The sequence below is a fragment of the Hoplias malabaricus genome, chromosome 2 (genome assembly GCF_029633855.1).
Source record: "Hoplias malabaricus isolate fHopMal1 chromosome 2, fHopMal1.hap1, whole genome shotgun sequence".
NCBI classification, from domain to species: domain Eukaryota; kingdom Metazoa; phylum Chordata; class Actinopteri; order Characiformes; family Erythrinidae; genus Hoplias; species Hoplias malabaricus.
In genome coordinates this window covers 62610816-62635731 of record NC_089801.1, presented here as the reverse complement: position 1 = coordinate 62635731, position 24916 = coordinate 62610816, and the positions used below count along the sequence as shown (strand labels likewise).

The following is a 24916-nucleotide window of genomic DNA, read 5'->3' as shown; positions in this document are numbered from 1 at the left end:
CCAGAAAGCTCTTTGGACTGAGTGACCCCTGGGGTATGTGTAAGTGCAGCCCATCATCACTGTAGACCCATTTACAGCACAGATAGACATAGGTCTGTAATTCACACTCCACACATCCCGAGGAACAACTCCTGCAACACACACAATACAGAAATGTGTACATTATTACACTGAGGGTCTCAGTCTGAGAACGTGCTCCATAAACACTGTGCTTTAACTGAGACTCTTCATTTTGATGAATATTTGAGCTCAGGTGTCAGGCTTGGTAAACAACAGAGACGCTCGCGGGTGTTTAACAAAAAGAAATTTACTTTAGGGATGTGCAAAGCACACCGTAAAGAGAAAGCAATTACAGCAAAAGGGGCAATCCAAAGAATAGTGAGGGACAGGCTAGGGTCAGAAACACAACGTAGTAAATAGTAGCAGTCCGTAATCAAAAACACAGAGTCAAGTGAAACGTAAGCAAGGGTCATACACGGGTAGGCTTTCAGAGATAAGGTTCGCTCGGTAAGTAACATGGGTTAGCAATACTTCGCAACTGGTGAAGGCAAGAGTCCGGGTTTATATGGTGAGAGAGTGATTGAGACAAAACCGAAACAGCTGTGAATTAAAACTCAGGTGACCTGGAACGTGTGAGAGGAGTTCTATTGGTTGGTGATGTCATGTGACCATCAGCTGAATCATGGGAATTGAAGTCCTCTGAGTCTTTCCCAGACTCAAGTGTTGAAGTGTCCTGAACTGAAGGAGGAAGCGAGACGTCCGCCGCTACAGGCGTGACATCAGGTAAAATCATAAAGTACATATCTGGAGAATAAAAACTGGAAAGTTGTGAGAACAGAGTCTGAACACAGTGGAGAAATACAGCCTTTGTTCAGAGAGATCTGGAGGATGCTCCCAGTGTATCATCTGTGCTCTGCACTTACCCACAATTCACTGCACACTGTACAACACTGAGGAAACACACTGAACTTGGTGGAAACTACATTCTTCATTACTGAGTTGGCCTTAAAATATTGTTTATGGTTTTAAATAAGAACAGCTCAGAATGTACAAGGCTTTGGGAAATGGAAACTGCAGCAGAGACACTTTGTGAAACAACAGGGGGCGCTGTTACTGTATTTCACACTTCCAGTTCAGCACATATTAGTAGTTTATTTTTTATTGCAGTGTGATGAACTAACTCACATTTTTTATATTTTTATATATTTATATTTTTATATTTAGATTATATTTATCTGGTGACAGAGATCAAATTAATCTCCACAGACTGAATCTGTTGAAGAGTGACTCACCAGAGATGAAGAGCAGAAACAGCAGAGAAACAGTGAGAGACATTCTGAGTGAAACCATCAGTGAAACCTGGATGATCAGAAATGACACATTACTTTTTCAAGGCTCAGCAACATCTCTAAATCTGCAGAACCATGTTCATAGTGCAGACACAGAGCTCTGAGTTAAACACTGTTACTGCACTGAACATTAGATGTGTGTTACATAGCAGTGTTTCTACAGTTATAGAGAGAACACTTTGTGGATCCTGAAGGAAACTGCAGCGTTGCAGTAGCAGACATATTCCACATGAACAGACATAAACTAGTCTAAATAGAGGGGGTTATAGTTCTCATATCACTGCTACATTTCCTCTGTTATATACATGCACTTCACTAACAGTGCGTCTCAGTAGATGCTTTAGAGTAGAAATGATCACAAGGGACCAATAGTCAACCTACATTTCTGAACCTAAAGACAACACAAATATTAGAGTCACTTCACTTCTCTTTCCATTAACAATGAATTAATGACTCTTTACTGATTCCAAAAGCACTGAGTCTTTTCCTACCTTCATTAAGCGTCGTTCATCTCTTTAACACAAAGAACAAATGTCGAGATCTATAGAGTAAAACTATATGCGGGTAAAGTGGTGCTGACTTATTTTAACACTCTGACACTTTTCTTCCTGATTTCACTCTATTGGTCCCTCCTTAATGAAGTATGAACTAGACACAGACTCTCTGTCTCATTAGAAATTGTAGATTATGTAACATTAAATACTGAAAGAACTGTTATAGAATTGTAGAATATTAAGGCAGTAGTGAGATGATGAACATCTTTAGTTTAATCAGTAAATCTACTCTTTAGTACTCTTTTTTTACTCATTAGTCTTTTCCTACCTTCATTAAGCATTGTTCATCTCTTCAATCCAAAGAACAAATGTAGAGATTTATAGAGTAAAACTATATGTGGGTAATGTGTTGCTGAGAATTTCACACTCTGACAATGTTCTTCCTGTCTTCACTTTACTGGTTCCTCCTTATTCAAGTTTAATCTAGACATAGACTAGACTCTTTCTCTTTCGCTTTAGAAATGGAAGATTATGAAAACATTAAATATTGAAAGAACTGTAGTATATTGTAGAATACTAACGCTGTAGTGAGATGATGAACATCTTCCATATAATCAGTGATTTTGTCCTTTTTTGCTCATCTGTCTGTAGAGGGTTTGAGTGATGTCACCTGACAACCAGCTCTTTTTACATTTGCCTAGCATTTCCTCTGCCTCTGAACACTCAGTGGTGTCAATGGTGAATTCAGCTTGTGTCCATTTAGAAAGATCTACTCCCACTGCACCATTAGGTCCAGCATTGACTGAGATCTGGAGCTCTAGTAACTCATCTGTCTCCTCATCCATCTTTCTCTTCTGTTCAGATTAAAATTGAATCCTCAACAGGTTTAATTTCATATGACTACAACTGGTTTTAAAGACAATGTGTTACTGTGACAGTAAACTTTCTGAGTGGAATCATCTCACACTGTCAGACATGAAGAAAACACTCCTCTTACACATGCACAGTAACATGTATTTTGTGACTTTACCCTGAGGAAATGTGGGTGTGAACACAAACATCCTTAACATTTGTATGATCTCCAGCACAACATGAGTGAAAGGTCAACTCTATAAATGTCTCAGTCTGATTCTCCAGACATTTTCTATAGTTCATACATGTGTGTGTGTGTGTGTGTGTGTGTGTGTGTGTCTGTGTTTCATTTTCAACATAGCCAGCATGGAGAAGATTGGAGATCATTTAATGAGCTCTGAACAAAGACAAATCTGAACACCAGCAGTATCTTTATTGAAACAGTACGTTTTAATATTGTGAAGTTCAGCAAACACAAAACCCCTGATAATTAAATTATATAACTCATTTTAATAGCAATATGATCATAAAATAATTATTTCTTTCTTCTCCCTTCAGTTTGTTCTTGGTGAGTCGGTGATGATCTGAAACTGATGTTGTGTTAAACTGAACATTGATGTCCATTAAGAAAATAATCCTCTCAAAAGCTGCTCACTGCTTTCTGTGATGCTGGTCATTGCTTGCTCCTCCTACCAGTGCTTTATGGGTTTTTTTATTGTTGGTCACCACTATTGTTTAACAATCTGAAAGAAACACACAGACATAAACACACTGAATCTGATGCAAGAACTCACTAAATGATTGTAGTAATATTAACATTTAAATCAATTACTCACATATGTTTATACTAAAACAGAATACTGAGGGAATCAGTTATGAACAAAGAAAAAGTTACAGAAGAGGAAGGAGAAGCTGTTTAGTTGGTGGTGAATGAGACTCCATGGTGGAGATTCTGCTGTGTCTTAAAGAGCTACTAAACAGTCCTCAGTAGAAGAGGATTGACTCACTGCTAGAGTATCGTACTCAGGAGAGCGGGACTGAGGGTCCAGAGCTGTGCACGGATCATCAGAAGGACTGGAATAGACAGTCTGTTTGAGGGAGAGACAGAATGAAGCAGAGGAGGAGACATGAAGACGTTTGAGGTGTGTAGGAGTCCTTCATGAATCTGAATGTCTGAGTGAAGTGTGTTTCTGAAGAGACTCTTACTGCGAGTGTGTGGTACACATCATCAGAGGACCTGGACATGGGGTGGAGAGCTGTGTATGTGTCGTCCTTGGTGTTAGGCTCAGACTTCTGGAGAGAGGAGGGTCAGAGAACAGAAGCAGTTCAAGTCCTCACTGACCAACATCAAGTTCATTAACACCACAGACTACACTTACAGACCACTCTAAGTGTGTGGACAATGGCTCTGAGACTGAATCACAGATGGTGTTCAAACTTCAGAGTTCAGAATCAGCTCCTTGAACAGCCCTCTTACTGCACACCTGTGATTCTCTACAGACTCGTCTTAGATCAGTTCTGCCATCTACAGGTGGAGATGTGAAATGACTCCAGCTGCTGGAGCTCCTCTCCACTGCAGAGTGGAGTGTTTACTCTGCTCTAACCCACTACATCATCTCAACAGGTGAGAAACAAGTCCCTCACCTGGTAGATATTATCTTGATTCTCCACCAATCTGTTCTTCACACTCTTCCTCCTCCTGCTGTTAGAAAAGTGTGAGTGATGTATCAGCGTGATTCATTAGTGATTAAACATTACATTGCTATGAACTCTATTGAAATTTCTTGTTTTCTTCATGCATTCAGATGTTTCAGTGATTTGTAGTTTTGCTGCATAAATAATAATAATAACAATAATATTAAAAATAATATTTTTACTTATGTAGTGCTTTTCAGGAACCCATTGACACTTACAATTTGTAATACACAGTGGAAAACAGATAAGAAGAACACATTGATACATACTCTTAGACAAAACTTAATATAACAGGACAGGACACAGTGAAAGAACAGATTAGACTTGAGGCAGATAATATGAGAGTGTGAAAAGATATTTAAAATTAGAATTAATTATATGAAAAGAGAATAAGGTTGTACAGGACCTGAGGGTGTGGAAGGGTTTACAGAGAGGAAGCCGATATTTGAGCGGAAGCCAGTGGAAATCAGGTGTAATATGGTGATGCATGTGAATGTGGGTGAGGAGACGCACATCAGAATTCTGGAGTTTGTGAATAGAGGAGGAGCTGATACCAGCAAGGAGAGGGTTACAGTAACAAAGACGACTAGAAATGAAAGTGTGGATAAGTGTTTCTTCATAATATCCATTCTTACTACATCATGAAAACAACAGCAGTAATCACTGACACTCCACAAACTCCAACTCCAACCCCCACATACAGGAGCAGGGACTTTACACCTGAGAGACACATCAACAGAGACCAGAACAAATGTTTTATACGTTCTACCCAAAGCCACCAGACCGTCAGTGATACATCATCCATTTCTCTTTAAATACCTTTTACACCGACAGACACTGCAACTGCTGTCTGTGCTCCGTACTCATTCTGAGCCACACAGTAGTAGGATCCACTCTGTAGAGCACTGTAACTGTGTCCAGATCCTACAGGTGAGGTTTCACCTTCTTTAAACCAGGTGTAGTTCTGCACAGGTGGATTAGCATCACTGCTGCAGGTCAGAGTCACTGAACTGTCCTCCACTGTTTCACCAGAGGGACGGATGGACACTGAGACACTCTTTGGAGGATCTACACATCAGAGAATAACAGCAGTGACTGAATCAACCTAAGAAATTTTATCTTTAGAAATCAGAATTTCTACAAAATACAGCTGTAACTAGTAGATATTCACTTACACAGAACATTCAGAGTCAGAGCTTCAGAGTATTTCTCTCCGTGTTCATTACTGCACTTGCACTTGTATTCTCCACTGTCCACAGGGCGGATCCTGTTCATTGTGTAGTTCTCTCCTTTTGATAAAAATGATGTTCCTTTAAACCAGTTACACTCTGGAGGTGGATTAGCATCACTGCTGCAGGTCAGAGTCACTGAACTGTCCTCCACTGTTTCACCAGAGGGACGGACGGACACTGATACACTCTTTGGACCGTCTGGAGGTAGAATAAAACCTTATGTTTAACACCTTATTATATGGCTTTGTTGGTCAGCTACATTTTTTAACAAGAAGCTATGGTGTAAATGACAGTTTCTGCCCAAATTGTTAATTTTAATTTAATCACAAATAAATGAATCTTCATCTTTGGTCGTATTATGAACCTTCAGGACCCTGTACTTACATCTGACATTCAGAGTGACCTCAGGAGACTTTAGGGACATCGGAAACCATACAGCACAGTGATAACTGTCTTTATTCCCCCTGCTGACTGACTGCAGGAGGAGCTGGGCACTGCTGTGGTATGAATATTGTCCATTTCTGTACCAGGAGATTTGTGGACTGTCAGTCAGACTGCAGGAGGTTTTACATGTGAGAGTGACGTTATCTCCCTCTGTCACTGTCTCAGGAACATCCACCTGCACATCTGTAAACAAGAGAAAACACACTTACACTGTGATCTCCTCACATTAACTACAGTGCTGTCCACACACCGACTTAATGAACACATCACTGATGATGTGCCTCTATTTATTACAACAGTAAACTACACACTGTGTTCTTATCAAGTCATAGTCAAACGTTATCAGAGTGGAAGGGTAAAGAGAGCAGGGCCTTACACAAGTGATATTTATCCTACTGCTGTAATTAACATCACACAAGTTCTCAATTGAACCTGAAATAAGACAAGGACACAGAGATAATACTCTAATGTAACTAAGGGAAATGGGTGAATAGTGTCTAGTGAAAAATGTCCTCTGTGTGTGTGTGTGTATGTGTGTGTTTGTGTGTCTGTCGGTCTGTCTGTGCACGTGTGTGAGAGACACATACCTCCTGCACTGAGGGAGTGGGTGGCTGAGACATGTTTATCTACCCACACTGCTTGTGGTCTGTCGGTCAGGAAGTTTCAGACCACAAGCAGCGTAGATAAACGAACATGTCTCACTCACCCTCACCCTCAGCACTGGAGCCTCCAGTATTTAATACGGCTCTGTGTTTAACCTCAGTGTTCTCTCCCCTAATTCTTCCAGTTACAGTTAATAACTCCATTAGAGACAATACGGTTCTTACACTCGCACTGTAGGAGGTTTTAACGCTGAGGATTTTACCATCACACAACACCACCATTCAGTAACATTCAGATGTGTAATGCAGGGCAAGTATCAGGTAAATCTCCCTGAATCTCAGCTACAAAACCTCATCTGATATAAACACTCTTACTGTGTAGTGGATTGTAAATGTTGGTCCTACAGCTTTTAGCAGTAAGTCCCTAATTCCACATGTAGTGTGAAGGACTGATGTAGGTCTCTTACAGAACTGCTGGAGGAATCCTGTTCACCAGTGAATGAAGTACAGTGTCTTATTTCTGCTGATGGATCTTACCTGTGACAGAGAGATCAACTCCATCTGCACCTTGATACTTTCCTCCAGTCTGATCTGTTATAAATCTGAAGTAGTATTTACTCTGGTCCTTTTCTGTCACATCTCTCAGTCTGAGGGCGCAGTTGTGTTGTTTATCTCCAGTGAACTGAACCCTGTCTCTGTACTCTGGGTCATTTAACAGATCAGGAGGCTCTTCACCATTTACAGATAGGTCTTAGGTCCAGAAAGCTCTTTGGACTGAGTGACCCCTGGGATATGTGTAAGTGCAGCCCATGTTTACTGTAGACCCCTTTACAGCACAGATAGACATAGGTCTGTAATTCACACTCCACACGTCCTGAGGAACAACTCCTGCAACACACACAATACAGAAATGTGTACATTATTACACTGAGGGTCTCAGTCTGAGAAAGTGCTCCATAAACACTGTGCTTTAACTGAGACTCTTCATTTTGATGAATATTTGAGCTCAGATTAAATAATAAAGTAAATATTTGGAGAATAAAAACTGCAAAGTTGTGAGAACAGAGTCTGAACACAGTGGAGAAATACAGCCTTTGTTCAGAGAGATCTGGAGGATGCTCCCAGTGTATCATCTGTGCCCTGCAGTTACCCACAATTCACAATTTAAAAGCATACATATATGATTCGTGTTTTAAATAAGAACAGCTCAGAATGTACAAGGCTTTGGGAAATGGAAACTGCAGCAGAGACCCTTTGTGAAACAACAGGGGGCGCTGTTACTGTATTTCACACTTCCAGTTCAGCACATATTAGTTATTTATTTTTATCGCAGTGTGATGAACTAACTCACATTTTTTAAATATTATTTTATCTGGTGATAGAGAGATCAAATGAATCTTCACAGAGTGAATCTAATGAAGAGTGACTCACCAGAGATGAAGAGCAGAAACAGCAGAGAAACAGTGAGAGACATTCTGAGTGAAACCATCAGTGAAACCTGGATGATCAGAAATGACACATTACTTTTTCAAGGCTCAGCAACATCTCTAAATCTGCAGAACCATGTTCATAGTGCAGACACAGAGCTCTGAGTTAAACACTGTTACTGCACTGAACATTAGATGTGTGTTACATAGCAGTGTTTCTACAGTTATAGAGAGAACACTTTGTGGATCCTGAAGGAAACTGCAGCGTTGCAGTAGCAGACATATTCCACATGAACAGACATAAACTAGTCTAAATAGAGGGGTTATAGTTCTCATATCACTGCTACATTTCCTCTGTTATACACATGCACTTCACTAACAGTGCGTCTCAGTAGATGCTTTAGAGTAGAAATGATCACAAGGGACCAATAGTCAACCTACATTTTTGAACCTAAAGACAACACAAATATTAGAACCACTTCACTTCTCTTTCCATTAACAATGAATTAATGACTCTTTACTGATTCCAAAAGCACTGAGTCTTTTCCTACCTTCATTAAACGTCGTTCATCTCTTCAACACAAAGAACAAATGCAGACAAATGTAGGGTTAAACTATATGTGGGTAAAGTGTTGCTGAGAATTTCACACACTCTGACAATGCTCTTCCTGTCTTCACTTTACTGGTCCATCCTTATTCAAGTTTAAACTAGAAATAGAAACTCTTTCTTATTAAATTTGTAGATTATAAAAACAATAAAGAACTGTTGTATACTGTAGAATACTAATGCTGTAGTGAGATGATGAACATCTTCCATTTAATCAGTGATTTTGTTCTTGTTTGATCATCTGTCTGTTGTTTGGGTAGGTTCATCTGATTTTCAGTGATGTCACCTGGCAACCAGCTCTATTTTTACATTTTTACCTCCACCTCTGAACACTCTGCGGTGTCGTCAGTGGCCTCAATGGTGAATTCAGCTAGTGGCAATTTAGAAAGATCTACTCCCACTGCACCATTAGGTCCAGCATTGACTGAGATCTGGAGCTCTAGTAACTCGTCTATCTCTTCATCCATCTTTCTCTTCTGTTCAGATTAAAATTGAATCCTCAACAGGTTTAATTTCATATGACTATAACTGGTTTTGGGCGGCACGGTGGTGCAGCAGGTAGTGTCGCAATCACACAGCTCCAGGAACCTGGAGGTGGTGGGTTTGATTCCCACTCCGGGTGACCGTCTGTGAGGAGTTGGTGTGTTCTCCCCGTGTCCGCGTGGGTTTGCTCCGGTTTCCTCCCACAGTCCAAAAACACACGTTGGTAGGTGGATTGGCGACTCAAAAGTGTCCGTAGGTGTGAGTGTGTGTGTGTGTGTGTGTCTGTGTTGCCCTGTGAAGGACTGGCGCCCCCTCCGGGGTGTATTCCCACCTTGCGCCCAATGATTCCAGGTAGGCTCTGGACCCACCGTGACCCTGACTTGGATAAGCGGTTACAGATAATGAATGAATGAATGAATATAACTGGTTTTAAAGTGATGGTGTAACAATTGTGACAGAAAACAGAAAGACTTGAGATACATGTAGCACCTATATGTAGTGAGACACTATGGCAGCAATACCTTTACCTTCAGCAATATGGTTGGTTACCATGCAATTATAACACTGAGGATCTGAAGCTGCCGTCCACGAATCTTGGACTCTCCATATTCAGGTTCCTCAGTAAAAAACCTGATCTGTCTAAACAAACCAGTAATGTACCCATTTCTCTCAGCTTAAGTCTAGGTGATGCTAGCATTTCTCATTTCACAATTAATAAGCAATTTACTTGGAAATAAATTATATATATTCATTCATTGTCTGTAAGCACTTATACATTTCAGGGTTGTGGTGGGTCCTGAACCTATCCAGAATCACTGGGTGCAAGGCGGGAGCACACAATACCTAATGTAAATAATATATATAAATAATATTAATAAAAAACATTTTGCTTCCCTGCACTGCTCAGGAAAAGCGTAACTTTTCACTAGCAGGTTACATACAGTTGGAATCTTTCAGAAATATTTTTGGGACTTTTCCCTGAGGAGCTGTGTGTGTGAATACAAATATCCGTAACATTTGTATGAGACATTACACAGATTTGATCCTGCCAGCCCCCTAATACAAAGCCTGGAAAATATCTGAGTATGCCTGTGTGTGAATAGAGCGGAATATCTATAATGTTCCGAAGTATCACAGTGAATTAATATTTCTCCTGCAGGTGCTGCCCCAGGTGCACACCACATGGAGAAATTCCACCTGTCAGATCATGTCTGATATTCAAACACTGTGAGCTACATAAGTGAAAAGGCAGCTTGATTATCCAGACATTTTCTGTCATATGTGAAACCAGATCAACACTGATGTTTCTTAGCACTGAGATCACTTTCTCTGGTCAGAGAATACAGGAGCTTTGTAGCAGTTTGTGTGTGTGTTTGTCTAATTGGTTTTCAAGACAAACAGCCAGTGGAGAACATTAGACATCAGTTTGTGAGCTCTGAGAGTAAATAAAATGAAAGGAGCTAAGATCTAAACACAATTAATGGCTTGTAATGGCAGTACCTTTCAAGAATTGCAGTTCAGCAAACACTAAAAAATAAAATACATAAATTTATATAACTCTATATAAGTTTAATAGCAATATGATAAAAAAAGAAATCAATATTGGATAATTATAAGGAAAATAAGGAGACATGAAGATGTTTGAGGTGTGTAGGAGTTCTTCATGAATCTGTAAGCAAAATGATTTTCAGGAATTCAGTCATGACTTAGAACCCACAACATGAGCTAGCTGTGCTAAAATCAGACACTTCTTGGTGGGTTGGTACATTAGTATTAGTATGAAGCAGGTTTGCTGCATATCGGATAATAGTGAGAATCCCATTTATTCTCTATACATGGAACATTCTCTATACAAGTGGGTTATTGTCATTTTGAGTGATTTTGTGTTTGCAGGTGAGCTGCCAATATTAGAGCTATGTTCAACACATCCAGGCCCCATTATTGACACAGACAGCCATCCATATGTGAGGCCTATATTTGAATCTGTGGATATGACTTTCTGATACTCAGCTGCCCATTTAGGCCCTAAATGGTTGTGTTGACTTGAAAAATAACCACTAAACCAGCAAGTATTATGTTTTCACTGTCATGAAATGTCACAGTAGACTGACCTGAAAAGTTCCCATATTACAAAATTTTGCACTGATAATTATGAAACAGCAGAGTTTTTTCGCTGTGACACATGTTTTGCAACAACTGCTACTTGCTGAATATTGCTTCCTCATATTTTATTTAAAATATATACCCCCCAACACACACACTGTAAATGAACACATGCACATATTGTACACATCATCTCTAAAATGTTAAAAACTCCTCAAAATGAAAAACAAGATTAAACTTTTAGTACGTGTGTGTGGTGTGGTGTTTAGCTTTGTTATTTTGTTATATGTGGTGGTGGTTGTTAGTGTGTGTGTTTGGTGGTTAGTCTTGTTACAGTATGTTTGTGTGTGTGTTTAGATCTGTTAGAGTGTGTGTGTAGTGATGTCTCTGCTCAGACTTGTTGCAGATTTGTAAATCAAGTACTAAATTAAGGAGATGGAATAGAGATAAAAAAATTTTCTTGGAAATATCTTCTAAATGTTGCGTCCTGTTGTTTTAGGGGTTTAACATTTGACAGAAGGGGGACTTGTGCTTCATTGTACAAGTGGGTACTGATGTAGAAAAAAGAAAAAAATGGCAAATATTGCAGAAAATGATTGCAACACTGAGGTATAAACGACATTATCATGAAAAGCTCAGTGCTGGTTCTGCTTTTTAAAGAGAGTGAACACTTCAAACTGCAAGGTAAGTAGTGATTGTTTAACTGGTCTACTGACAGTGTGGATTATTTTTGCAGTTTTGTTATTATACTTAGGGGCAGGTGTGTACTTGTAATTCAGTTCCCTTTGTCCCAACAGACAGCATAAACAGATCATCTGTATTTTTGTTGAGGTCCCCATAACATTCAAATAAATAGATTTTTGTACTAAACCAACAACATTCATATGGGGAAAATTCTAACACATAAATATTTGATAAAATAAATTAATTTTTATTTTTTAAAATAAATTAATATTTCGAAGTTATAACTGATTAAATATTCACTGAAGTTTCTGAGCCTTGTTGGGATTCTTCATGATGATCATTTTACCTTTTCATGCATTATCTTGTGTACCTTACACACAGGAGTGAATTTATTTTGTGGTTAATTACTGTAATAAACCTTAAAGCCATAATGCATTATAAGCGTAGTATAGTATTTGGTATGTATCATATGTTATTTGGAAATGAAGGCGTTTATTAAAATTATAGCATAAGAAATTTCATGTCTATTTGGTAAACTGAAGTGAAGAGTAATCCTGTGATGTATGGCCCACACTAAGGGACAGGTTTGATTTTGAGGCTGATTTGCTCCTCATGACAATCACAAAAGCTCTCCTGATATTAGGGTGATCGTAAACATTTACCTTCCATGGCTATTCTGTAGTGTGAGGACTCCATAATCCAACCTTTATTCCTCCAATCTTCTCCCAGTACAGTCAGGGCTACCCTGATTGTAATTTTAAATATGAAACATGAAAAGTGGCTGTCGGACAAGAGCAAAAAGTGTGTGAAAGTATGTGGTGTTTCATTCAGGGCGGACAGTAACGTGTAATGTGGGGCCTTTGGGGACTAATAACAATCATCATTAACATCCTGTAGTGTGGGTTAGGCATAAGAAAAGAACACCCTGAGATCTTCCTTCTATTTTTCATTGGCTCACAGTGCGAACAACAACCCCCTCTTTTTGTATTTGCTCACAGACAAATGTTCACAGCACAAACACTGTCTTTACTATTTGGTGATATCATGTGCTGATGGAGCAGCACGGTGGCGCAGCAGGTAGTGTCGCAGTCACACAGCTCCAGGGACCTGGAGGTTGTGGGTTTGATTCCCGCTCCGGGTGACTGTCTGTGAGGAGTTGGTGTGTTCTCCCCGTGTCCGCGTGGGTTTCCTCCCACGGTCCAAAAAGCACACGTTGGTAGATGGATTGGTGACTCCAAAGTGTCCGAAGGTGTGAGTGAATGTGTGTGTGTGTCTGTGTTGCCCTGTGAAGGACTGGCGCCCCCTCCAGGGTGTATTGGATAAGCGGTTACAGATAATGAATGAATGAATGTGCTGATGGGAAGAATTCAAATAAAATATGATTAGCAAACGTTAAACCTTGTTATGCCTGCTCTTTGAGCTACTGCAGGGCAATTAGTACTCACATTGCCAGCTCCATGAGTTACCTTGGTGCAAATAAAACTCTGCCATGCTGCATGAGCTACTACATTGCAATTAAATCTTCATTGTCTCACTTCAACGCTACATTGGGGTGATTTTAACTTCATTACACAACATTTGCCTCCTCTCAGAAAAAAAACCCATTATAAATCGTTTATAACATACACAATTATATTTAGAAACAATATGACATTATGATATAATGCATTAATTCCTCATCTTGTAATGTTCAGTTTTATGTTCGTTACTAATCTAATTATTATTTATACTAAAAGAGCATTTATTTGTATTGTATTGTACAGGTTGCTATGACGACATCACCAGAAATGACACTTGTCCTTCTGTTCATGGTTTCGGGTGAGTCACATCAATTTCAGACATTTTTACTGATCAAGTTAGATTCAGGGTATACTTAAAATAATAAGCACTGGGTGTGAATTGAGAGGCACAGTGGTGCTGCAGTTAGCTACTGCTACACAGCTCCAGTGTTCTGGGGTTTTGTTGGTTCATTCCCAGCCTCAGGTCACTGTCTCTGAGGAGTGTGGTGTATTCCATCTGTGTCTGCATGGGTTTCCTCCTGGTGCAGCAGTTTCCTCCCACTGTCCAAAATATAAAGTGCCTTGTGTAAGTATTCACCCTCCTTGCCATTTATTGTGCTTTGCTACCCCACAACCTGGAATTAAATAAGATTATTTGCAGGTTTGCATTTACAGAACATGCCTACAACAAGAGCCACCTTTTACTGCAATTACAGCTGTAAGTCACTTTGGATAAGTCTCACTGAGCTTGCCACAATTTCTGTCGAGGATTTTTGACCATTGCACAAGGCAAAACTGCTCCAGCTCCTTCTAGTTAAATGGTTTCTGCTGGTGTATAGCAATCTTCAAGTCTGACCACAGATTCTCAGTTGGATTAAGGTCTGGGCTTTGAGTAAGCCATTCCAATTAATTTACACATTTCCTCTTTATGCACTTGAGTGTGGCTTTAGCAGTATGTTTTAGGTCATTGTCCTGTTGGAAGGTGAACCTCAGTCCCAATCGCTAATTACTGACAGACCAAAATAGTTTTTGCTCAGAAATATCCCTGTATTTAGCACCATCTATCTATCCATTGACTCTGACCAGTTTCCCAGTCCCTGCTGCTGAAAAACATCCCCACAGGCTGATGCTGCCTCCATCATGTTTCACTGTAGGGATGGTGTTCTTGGGGTGATGAGATGGGTTGGTTTTATGCCAGGCATAGTGTTTTACTTGGTGGCAGAAAAGTTCAATTTTGGTCTCATCTGACCAGAGCACCTTCCTTCATATTTTCGGGGAGTCTCCTTCAAACACAAAATGAGCCTTCCTACTTTTGTTTGTAAGTAAAGGCTTTTTTCTTACCACTCTTCCATAAAGCCCAGCTTGATGGAGTGTACAGCTTATCGTGGTCATAAGCTTGATCCACAAATGCAGATTCAACAATTTACAAATAAACTTTCAATTCGAGACTTCGACTTTACAAATATATGCAATATAAATTTAAACAAATGTATTTATGTTTGCATAAAATTGTGATATATCTATGAAAACCAAATACATGTATTTCTGAAAGTAACTGTATTTGGACTAACTGCAGACTGCGAGACACAGATTGGGATGTATTTATTTGGAAAAAATGAAAAATATTTTTGACTTGTGTTTAATTTAAGGATTGACATTTATGCATTTGTAAAGTAGTTTGAGTGTAATCTCTCTCCATATAGAAAAGCCTTAGCAATGGCTTTGAGACACAGAGGTTATGTCAGTCCATAGTAACATGTTAGTAACAACAGCCTTCAAACTATTACTATATTTTAAGCACAATTAACATATGTACAACAATCAACAGCTATTTGCTGTATAAATGTTTCAAATATAATTTACTGGTTTTGAAAATCCAAAAGAATGTTTGTTCACAAAATGTCCCACTTTGGTTCATTCTTGTTATTTGTGTAATGAAAGCTTGTATTAACATCTACTCACCACCTGTCTTTTTTAGAACGGTTACACCAGTCAATATAAACACAATATGTGGAAGATATTAAAGCTAGAAATATACAATCTAAGCATACAGACATGGTTTGCAAACTCTACCAAACAGAAGAGGCTCAGGAATTAGCTGAAGTTCAGATTTTACAGCATTTTTCTTGACCGAAACCCATAGTAACATTCTGCACATTCCTGTACTGTGTGTTGCAGGAGCTGTTGCTCAGAATGAGTGGGCTGTGAATTATAACCCTAAATCTGTCTGTGCCCTCACTGGGTCTAAAGTGAGGATGGGCTGCAATTACACGTATCCAAGTGATCTTGTCATCAAAAAAACAATGTGGACCAAAGAGTGGCCTACAGATAAAGAGCCTCCTGATTTACTTGATGTTCAATTGTACAGAAACAGGACGGAGTATCTCGGAGATAAACAACACAACTGCACCCTCAGACTGAGCAATGTTACACAAATGGACCAGAGTAAATACTACTTCAGATTTATAACAGATCAGACTGGAGGAAAGTATCAAGGTGCAGATGGAGTTCATCTTTCTGTCACAGGTAAGATCCATTGTCACGCCTTCGTCCTGTCATGTCTGTTGTCCCCGGCCATGTGCTTTTAGCACATGGCTATGTTTTGTTTATATCCTTGTCTCCGCCCTCGTCCCGCCTCCTCGTCCGTGTCATGTGTTAACCCGTCCTCATTATCTGTCCAGGTGTTTCTCATTTGTGTTAGTATTTAAGCCCTCTTGTCTCGTGTCCTGTTGGTCGTTCATTTCACGTTCTCATTTCTCCTTTGTCATGTCGGTCATGTTATCTGTCTGTCTCCGTAGTTTCCCTCGTCGTCGTTTCGTTTCCCAGTCTAGTCTGTCTCTGTGATAGTTTCGTTTCATTTCGTGTTTTGTTGTTTCCTTTGTATCTTGTCTTTGTTTTGCTTTATTAAACTGTCCGCGTTTTAGCAAATGCGTCCGCCTCAGTCAGTCCGCTCCGCGATTCCTGACATCCATCAACAGAAAAAAACACTGTACTTCATTCACTAGTGAACAGGATTCCTCCAGCAGTTCTTTTATTTTTATCAAAGTTTTTTTTTTTTACGGCGTTTTTTACATTACAATCACAGAAAAGAAATATCAGATTCCCCATCCCTAACCCTCCTCATACCAGGCATGATACACGTATCCATCCATTATCTGTAACCGCTTATCCAATTTAGGGTCGCGGGGGGTCCAGAGCCTACCTGGAATCATCGGGCGCAAGGCGGGAATACACCCTGGAGGGGACGCCAGTCCTTCACAGGGCAACACAGACACACACACATTCACTCACACCTACGGACACTTTCGAGTCACCAATCCACCTGCAACGTGTGTTTTTGGACTGTGGGAGGAAACCGGAGCACCCGGAGGAAACCCACGCGGACACGGGGAGAACACACCAACTCCTCACAGACAGTCACCCGGAGCGGGAATCGAACCCACAACCTCCAGGCCCCTGGAGCTGTGTGACTGCGACACTACCTGCTGCGCTACCGTGATACACGTATATTCTCAAGAAAAAAAAAAAAGGGCCAGCTATGCATATAAACAGAAATTATAAAGTAATCGAATTAACAAATAACAATAATTAATAATAATAATAACAACAACAACATGCATATATACATATAAACACAAACATACACACACAATAATATGTGAATATATAAATTAATTACAAAGTAAAACAAAAAAGATATATTAACACCCTGTCTGCATCCAGATCTTCATCGAAAGTTAGAAAAGGTTGCCAAGTATCAAAAAACTTCACAACGGACCCTCTCAGAGTATATCTAATCGTTTCCAATCTAAGATGCTACAAGACTTCTCTTATCCAGTGACTGAAAGTTGGTGGGTTAGTATCTTTCCACTTGAACAAAATTAACCTCCTGGCGAGGAGAGAGCAGAAAGCAAACATATTTATATCCCGTCTGTTAAGATCAGAATCTATCGGGACTCCACCGAACAGTGCTATGAATGGTGATGCTTCCACTGTTTTCCCAGAAATCTTTGAGAAAGTCTCAAAGATAGAATTCCAAAAGGAATATAGTTTTGAACACGTCCAAAACATATGCAGAAGTGACGCTGGTGCCAATCCACATCGGTCACATGTAGGATCTAAGTTGGTCTTGCTCTTTGAAAATCTAACCTTGGACCAATGTAAACAATGTACAATCTTGAACTGAATAACGGCATTTTTCACACATATAGAGGTTGAGAAGATTCCTTGTATTATTTTATGCCACGTTTCTTCTGATATTGTTTCATCCAGATCAGTTTCCCATTTATTTTTAAGAAGTTCTAGTGAGGTAGAATTATGTGAATGAATTAATTCATAAATTATACTTATCACCTGTTTATTAATTGCTTTGTACTTAAAGATTGATTCTAGCAGAGAAGTTGAAGGAGATAATGGAAAACAGTCCAACTTTAAAGATACGAAATGTCAGAGCTGTAAATATCTATAGAACTGTGATCTAGGTATATTGTATTGCTGTATTAGCTGTTGAAATGAGGCAAAATTACCATCGATGTAAAGATCAGACAATGAAAGCATGCCCTTTCTGGCCTAAATAGCAAAGGTTTTATCCAATATTGATGGAAGAAACATATGATTGTTTATAATTGGAGCTGCCTGTGACAGACCTCTCAGGGAAAAGGACCTCCTGAATTGGTTCCAGATTTTAATTGAGCATATGAAAACAGGGTTTGAGCTAAAAGCAGTGATGTAAATGGCAGTTCGGAATACAATAATGCAGCTAGAGAAGTAGAATCAACAGACGATTCCTCTAAGATCGTCCACACAGGGGCAGTACTTTCATTCATCATCCAATACAACAACGCCCTTATATTTGCTGCCCAATAGTAAAACAAAAAGTTCGGGAGTGCTAGACCCCGTGAACTCTGACCTCTTTGCAGTATTTTCCTTTTTATTCGGGGTGTTTTATTGTTCCAGATAAAGGTCAATATTAAGTTATTTAATTTGAGAAAAAACGATTTAGTTAAGAAAATCGGAAGAGACTGGAAAATATACAAGAATTTTGGTAGAACATTCATCTTAACTGAATTAATTCGGCCAATCAAGGAAAGAGGCAGGGAGGCCCATCGCACCATATCTTGTTTAAGCTGAGATAATAAAGGTTGATAATTAGCAATGTATAGATCATTGTGATCATGTGTGATCCTAATTCCGAGGTATCTAAACTTTTTAAGGCAAAGTTTAAATGGAAAGGAGGCCAAAGACATATCTTTCCCAGCGTCTATAGGCATTAGCTTGCTTTTCTGGAAGTTTATTTTATAACCAGAGATCTTACCAAACTCTGTTAGTAGGATCATTAATTTTGATATATTCATGAGAGCGGGTCAGAAATATATAATAACATATCATCAGCATAAAGCGAGACTTTCTGCTCCAACCTAGGACGCACAATTTCCTTAATGTCTACATTTTGCTTTATAGCTATAGCAAGTGGTTCCATTGCCATTGCGAAAATGAGTGGGGATAAGGGGCACCCCTGTCTTGTACCGCGATTAAGTTAAAAAAAAGAGGACATATTATTATTAGTTCGCACTGCAGCCATTGGGAGCTTATATAAAATCTTTACCCATGATATGAATTTGGGTCCCAACCCAAACCACCGCAGCGCATCAAAGAGATAGTTCCATTCCGCCCGGTCAAAGGCCTTCTCTGCATCAAGTGATAGCACTACTTCAGACGTTCCAGGCGGGGGAGGGGTATAAAGAATATTCAGCAGGCGTCTAATGTTAAAATAAGAGAAACGATTTTTGATAAAGCCTGTTTGATCCTGAAATTTAATATTGGGAAGGACCACTTCTAAACGGCGAGCTAGTTCTTTAGCGAGATTTTTTGCATCTGTATTTAATAAAGAAATGGGGCGATATGAACTACAATCCATAGGATTTTTATCCTTCTTTAGAATCAAAGAAATAACTGCCTGCCGCATGGTTAAAGGTAGGGACTGTTCTGAAAATGATTCTTCAAAGACTGATAATAACAACGGAGAAAGTAATTCTGAGAATTTTTTAAAAAACTCTGTAAGGTAACCATCAGGCCCCGGAGACTTACCACTCTGCATAGATTGTATTGCTAATGTTATTTCTTCTACTTCAATTCACTGTCTGTCTCTAAATCTAAAGAAGGGATGTGCAAGGTCTTGTAGAACTCCTCCAACTCAGATGAATTTGTACTTGAGTCAGACGTATATAATAACTGATAAAAACATTTAAAACATTAATTAATTTTAAGACTATCGCTATGGGTATGTCCTAGATCATCATTAATTGCTGGTATGGTTTGATTAGCAGTTCTTTGTCGCAACTGGTGAGCAAGTAACCAACCAGCTTTCTCCCCATGTTCATAACTCCTATGGCGTGATTTATGGATCAGATATTCAGCCTGTCGTGTTGATAAGAGATCAAATTCAGTTTGTAATGACATGCGCTTTTTCACATTTTCTGCAGATGGCAAAACACTATTTCATTTGTCTATCTCCAACATCTCGTCCATCAGTGCCTTAAGGCGTGCTGTTTCAACTTTTTTAATATTGGCACTGTACGATATGACTTGGCCCCTTAGATATGCCTTCAATGCCTCCCACACAGTTAGAGAACACATTCCAGGGGTCTGATTGATTGAAAGGATCTAATTTCTGATGTAATGAAATTAGTAAAAATTTCATCTGATAAGAGTAATGGATTGAGCCTCCAAGGGCGGTAATTGAGCTGTGTGTTAGGAATACGCATTTGCACAAACAAGGGGTCATGGTCTGAGATAACTATGGCTCCATAATCACATTTAGTGATGAAGGGCAGAAGGCCCTTATCAACAAAAAAGTAATCAATACGAGAGTATGTTCCATGGACTGGAGAAAAGAAGGAATTCTGATGGTTCAGAATTCAGTTCTGATTTAATCACCGCCGAGATATCCGCTTTTAGTCAAATCAAATCAAATCAAATTTATTTATATAGCGCTTTTCACAACTGATGTTGTCACAAAGCAGCTTCACAGAATTCCAGTAAGACAAAGATTTGACATGAAATGTAAAAACAAATGTAAAACCCTCAAGTGAGCAAGCCAGGGGTGACAGTGGCAAGGAAAAACTCCCCCAGCTGAGGAAGAAACCTTGGGAGGAACCAAGGCTCACAAGGGGTGACCCATCCTCCTCTGGTCAATCTACTGGTGATAATAGTTAGTAGTCCGTGAGAACTTCAGTGTAGGAACTTTAGTGAGAGGAGAATCTCGGATTTGAGAGCTACCACGTCCATTACAGGGGATTTGATCGAAGGTAAAGTAAATCGCTCCGAGGTGTCCGTACTGAGCAGGCCACTACACTTATATTTACACAAGTTTGTAGCCATAAGTACACACAAACTTTGCCGCCTTACTTAAAGAGCACTTTTAGGAAACTAACAAAATACCGTAATCTTAAGCATCCAAAAAATGTTAAATAAAACAAAAGCTCAGCAGGAGCTCAAGTTCAACACGTTCTACTCCATAGTGAGCTCTCGAGCGTCCCCCCCTCCAGCAGTTCTTTAATAAAAATACTTTAGATGTTCTTATGACACCTGAGAAATCTCAGCAAAACACATTAACAGCAGCAAATTCTTAAAGTAGCTTCTCCTAATAGGAACACCCATAAGATGCTCAAGATTCAGCAGAAGCAGCATTTGGCCTACAAGTGGCCAGTTCTTTAGAGAACGTAACAACAAAATTTTGTCTTCTCTTTCTTGCAGGTCTCCAGGTGGAGGTTCCTGAGAGAGTGATAGAGGGAGATAAAGTCACTCTCACATGTAAAACCTCCTGCAGTCTGACTGACAGTCCAACATTCACCTGGTACAAAAATGGACACATTATATCCACTGGTACTCAACAGCTCCAGCTGCCGTCGGTCAGCAGGGAGGATAAGAGCAGATATCACTGTGGTGTAATGGGTCAGGTACTTCAGTCCCCTGAGGTCACTCTGAATGTCAGTAAGTACTAATTCATTCTCTCAAGTATTTATAAAGCTAATCCAAAAAGTGGGTTTAAGCATTATATCTCCATAAGCATGAACCTGCTCCTTCAGAAACTAAGTGTATTAAAATGAAGTCCTTACCTGCTGCAGATTCTCATTTGCTGGGAAGGCTTTACTTGAATTTTGGAACATTTCTGTCACAAATTGGTTGCATTCAGCCATAAACATTAGCAAGATCAGGTGCAGGTTTTAGAGGAATATCTCTGGATCACAAACACCATTCCAACTTATCCTAAAGGTATTAAATAATGATGCATCGCTCCAAATCCTTACACTTTATAGCTTGTTATAATGCTGTGAGGCTTTATGCTGCTCTAGCCATTTCTTGACATTTGGGATGGTGACCATAACCTCCCCATTTCCAGTGCCACATATGTTTTCTCAATACTCTGTTTCAATTTGTGTTGTGAAAATTTTACTTATTTACTCTTGGCTTCATTTTTTAATATACCATGCCCAAAGGTCTTCACTGATGGTGATTTGGCTAAAGTATTCCCTCAAGTGACCCTTTGGCACAAAGTGATTCAAAAGTGGCTCTGGTCTATGAAAATCCACCTTATAAAGCATAGCAACAGTATAGCTTGGTGAATTGGCTAGCTATGTTTTGGCAACCACCTTATGTACCATAGCAACTGCATAGCAATGCTTACCCATGTAAACAACCATCGCCAACACATCAGAAACTGCCTTGACACACCTTAGCAACCATTTGGGATATCTTAGCAACTACCTAACAACATCTGAGCAACAACATTGAATATCGTACAAAAGGCCTGGCAACCCTTTAGGGATCACTTTTATACCATAGCAGTCACCTTGAAACACCTTGCCAGCAAATTTGAACAAAAACAGCAACATCAGGAACACCTTAGCATCCAACTTTGATATCAACAACATTGCAATGCTTTAGCAAACACACGGAATACTTCTGAGATGCCTTAACCACAGCCTTGCAACATATTTGCAACTATATACCATAGTAAATGCTTAGCAAGTACGTAACAACCAGCTTTGATTCCATTTTAACTAAATAGAATCACCTTAGCAACCACTTGAAATGACATCACTATTTAACAATACCTGAGTACACATTGCAAATGCCTAGAAACCCCTTAGCAATGGCTTTAAGACACAGAGGTTACGTCGGTCCATATTTTAGTAACAACAACCTTCAAACTATTACTATATTTTAAGCACAATTAACATATGTACAAAAATCAACAGCTATTTGCTGTATAAATGTTTCAAATATAATTTACTGGTTTTGTCAATCCAAATTAATGTGTGTTCACGAAATGTCCCACTTTGGTTCATTCTTGTTATTTGTGTAATAAAAGCTTGTATTGACATCTACTCACCTCCTGTCTTTCTTAGAACATTACACCAATCAAAATAAACACAATATGTGGAAGATATTAAAGCTAGAAATATACAATCTAAGCATACAGACATGGTTTGCAAACTCTACCAAACAGAAGAGGCTCAGGAATTAGCTGAAGTTCAGATTTTACAGCATTTTTCTTGACCGAAACCCATAGTAACATTCTGCACATTCCTGTACTGTGTGTTGCAGGAGCTGTTGCTCAGAATGAGTGGGCTGTGAATTATAACCCTAAATCTGTCTGTGCCCTCACTGGGTCTAAAGTGAGGATGGGCTGCACTTACACATATCCAAGTGATCTTGTCATCAAAAAAACAATGTGGACCAAAGAGTGGCCTACAGATAAAGAGCCTCCTGATTTACTTGATGTTCAAGTGTACAGAAACAGGACGGAGTATCTCGGAGATAAACAACACAACTGCACCCTCAGACTGAGCAATGTTACAAAAATGGACCAGAGTAAATACTACTTCAGATTTATAACAGATCAGACTGGAGGAAAGTGGACAGGTGAAAATGGAGTTGATCTTTCTGTCACAGGTAAGATCCATCAACAGAAAAAAAAAAACCACGGGTGAAAAGGATTGTTCCAGCAGTTCTTTAATAGAGTTACATTGTTCTTACGACACCTGAGCAATGCACATTAACAGCAGAAAATTCTATTCATAGTTTCTCTTAATAGGAACACACATAAGATGCTCAAGATTCAGCAGAAGCAGCATTAGTCCTAAAACTGGCCAGTAACATATTTATTTAGAAAACATAACAACAAAAATGTGTCTTCTCTTTCTTGCAGGTCTCCAGGTGGAGGTTCCTGAGAGAGTGATAGAGGGAGATAAAGTCACTCTCACATGTAAAACCTCCTGCAGTCTGACTAACAGTCCAACATTCACCTGGTACAAAAATGGACACATTATATCCACTGGTACTCAACAGCTCCAGCTGCAGTCGGTCAGCAGGGAGGATAAGAGCAGATATCACTGTGGTGTAATGGGTCAGGTACCTCAGTCTCCTGAGGTCACTCTGAATGTCAGTAAGTACTAATTCATTCTCTCAAGTATTTATAAAGCTAATCCAAAAAGTGGGTTTAAGCATTATATCTCCATAAGCATGAACCTGCTCCTTCAGAAACTAAGTGTATTAAAATGAAGTCCTTACCTGCTGCAGATTCTCATTTGCTGGGAAGGCTTTACTTGAATTTTGGAACATTTCTGTCACAAATTGGTTGCATTCAGCCATAAACATTAGCAAGATCAGGTGCAGGTTTTAGAGGAATATCTCTGGATCACAAACACCATTCCAACTTATCCTAAAGGTATTAAATAATGATGCATCGCTCCAAATCCTTACACTTTATAGCTTGTTATAATGCTGTGAGGCTTTATGCTGCTCTAGCCATTTCTTGACATTTGGGATGGTGACCATAACCTCCCCATTTCCAGTGCCACATATGTTTTCTCAATACTCTGTTTCAATTTGTGTTGTGAAAATTTTACTTATTTACTCTTGGCTTCATTTTTTAATATACCATGCCCAAAGGTCTTCACTGATGGTGATTTGGCTAAAGTATTCCCTCAAGTGACCCTTTGGCACAAAGTGATTCAAAAGTGGCTCTGGTCTATGAAAATCCACCTTATAAAGCATAGCAACAGTATAGCTTGGTGAATTGGCTAGCTATGTTTTGGCAACCACCTTATGTACCATAGCAACTGCATAGCAATGCTTACCCATGTAAACAACCATCGCCAACACATCAGAAACTGCCTTGACACACCTTAGCAACCATTTGGGATATCTTAGCAACTACCTAACAACATCTGAGCAACAACATTGAATATCGTACAAAAGGCCTGGCAACCCTTTAGGGATCACTTTTATACCATAGCAGTCACCTTGAAACACCTTGCCAGCAAATTTGAACAAAAACAGCAACATCAGGAACACCTTAGCATCCAACTTTGATATCAACAACATTGCAATGCTTTAGCAAACACACGGAATACTTCTGAGATGCCTTAACCACAGCCT

At 39.4% G+C, this 24916-nt stretch overlaps 3 protein-coding genes across 3 annotated transcripts in view; 2 read left to right on the top strand and 1 right to left on the bottom strand.

Moving 5' to 3' along the window:
* LOC136677786 (sialoadhesin-like) overlaps positions 1-9169 on the bottom strand; it is a 108684-nt gene extending 99515 nt beyond the window's left edge. The window contains exons 1-6 of the mRNA XM_066655423.1: positions 9020-9169; positions 8100-8166; positions 7206-7397; positions 6007-6249; positions 5566-5820; positions 5229-5458 (exon numbers count right to left, since the gene is read on the bottom strand). Coding sequence (XP_066511520.1) covers positions 5229-5458; positions 5566-5820; positions 6007-6249; positions 7206-7397; positions 8100-8166; positions 9020-9169 — 1137 coding nt within the window. The remainder of the gene's footprint in view (positions 1-5228; positions 5459-5565; positions 5821-6006; positions 6250-7205; positions 7398-8099; positions 8167-9019) is intronic.
* A 2735-nt stretch (positions 9170-11904) lies between these two features.
* On the top strand, positions 11905-21398 carry LOC136677780 (Schwann cell myelin protein-like). Its single transcript, XM_066655410.1, has 5 exons — positions 11905-11972; positions 13736-13790; positions 15650-15997; positions 21227-21283; positions 21367-21398. Exons 2-5 carry the CDS (start codon positions 13742-13744, stop codon positions 21396-21398), a joined length of 486 nt encoding a protein of 161 aa, XP_066511507.1. The 5' UTR covers positions 11905-11972; positions 13736-13741.
* LOC136677771 (sialoadhesin-like) overlaps positions 21335-24916 on the top strand; it is a 20954-nt gene continuing 17372 nt past the window's right edge. Inside the window, exons 1-3 of the mRNA XM_066655399.1 lie at positions 21335-21463; positions 23081-23428; positions 23685-23921. Of these exons, the coding sequence (XP_066511496.1) occupies positions 21421-21463; positions 23081-23428; positions 23685-23921 (628 nt within the window). The 5' untranslated portion in view covers positions 21335-21420. The remainder of the gene's footprint in view (positions 21464-23080; positions 23429-23684; positions 23922-24916) is intronic.

Bases quoted from the DNA above. Each gene is read 5' to 3' on its own strand.
- LOC136677780 (XM_066655410.1), top strand. From the start codon at position 13,742: ATGACGACATCACCAGAAATGACACTTGTCCTTCTGTTCATGGTTTCG. The intron at 13,791-15,649 runs GTGAGTCACATC...TGTGTGTTGCAG, and splicing joins CCTTCTGTTCATGGTTTCGG to GAGCTGTTGCTCAGAATGAG. The intron at 21,284-21,366 runs GTAAAACCTCCT...GGTACTCAACAG, and splicing joins AGATAAAGTCACTCTCACAT to CTCCAGCTGCCGTCGGTCAG.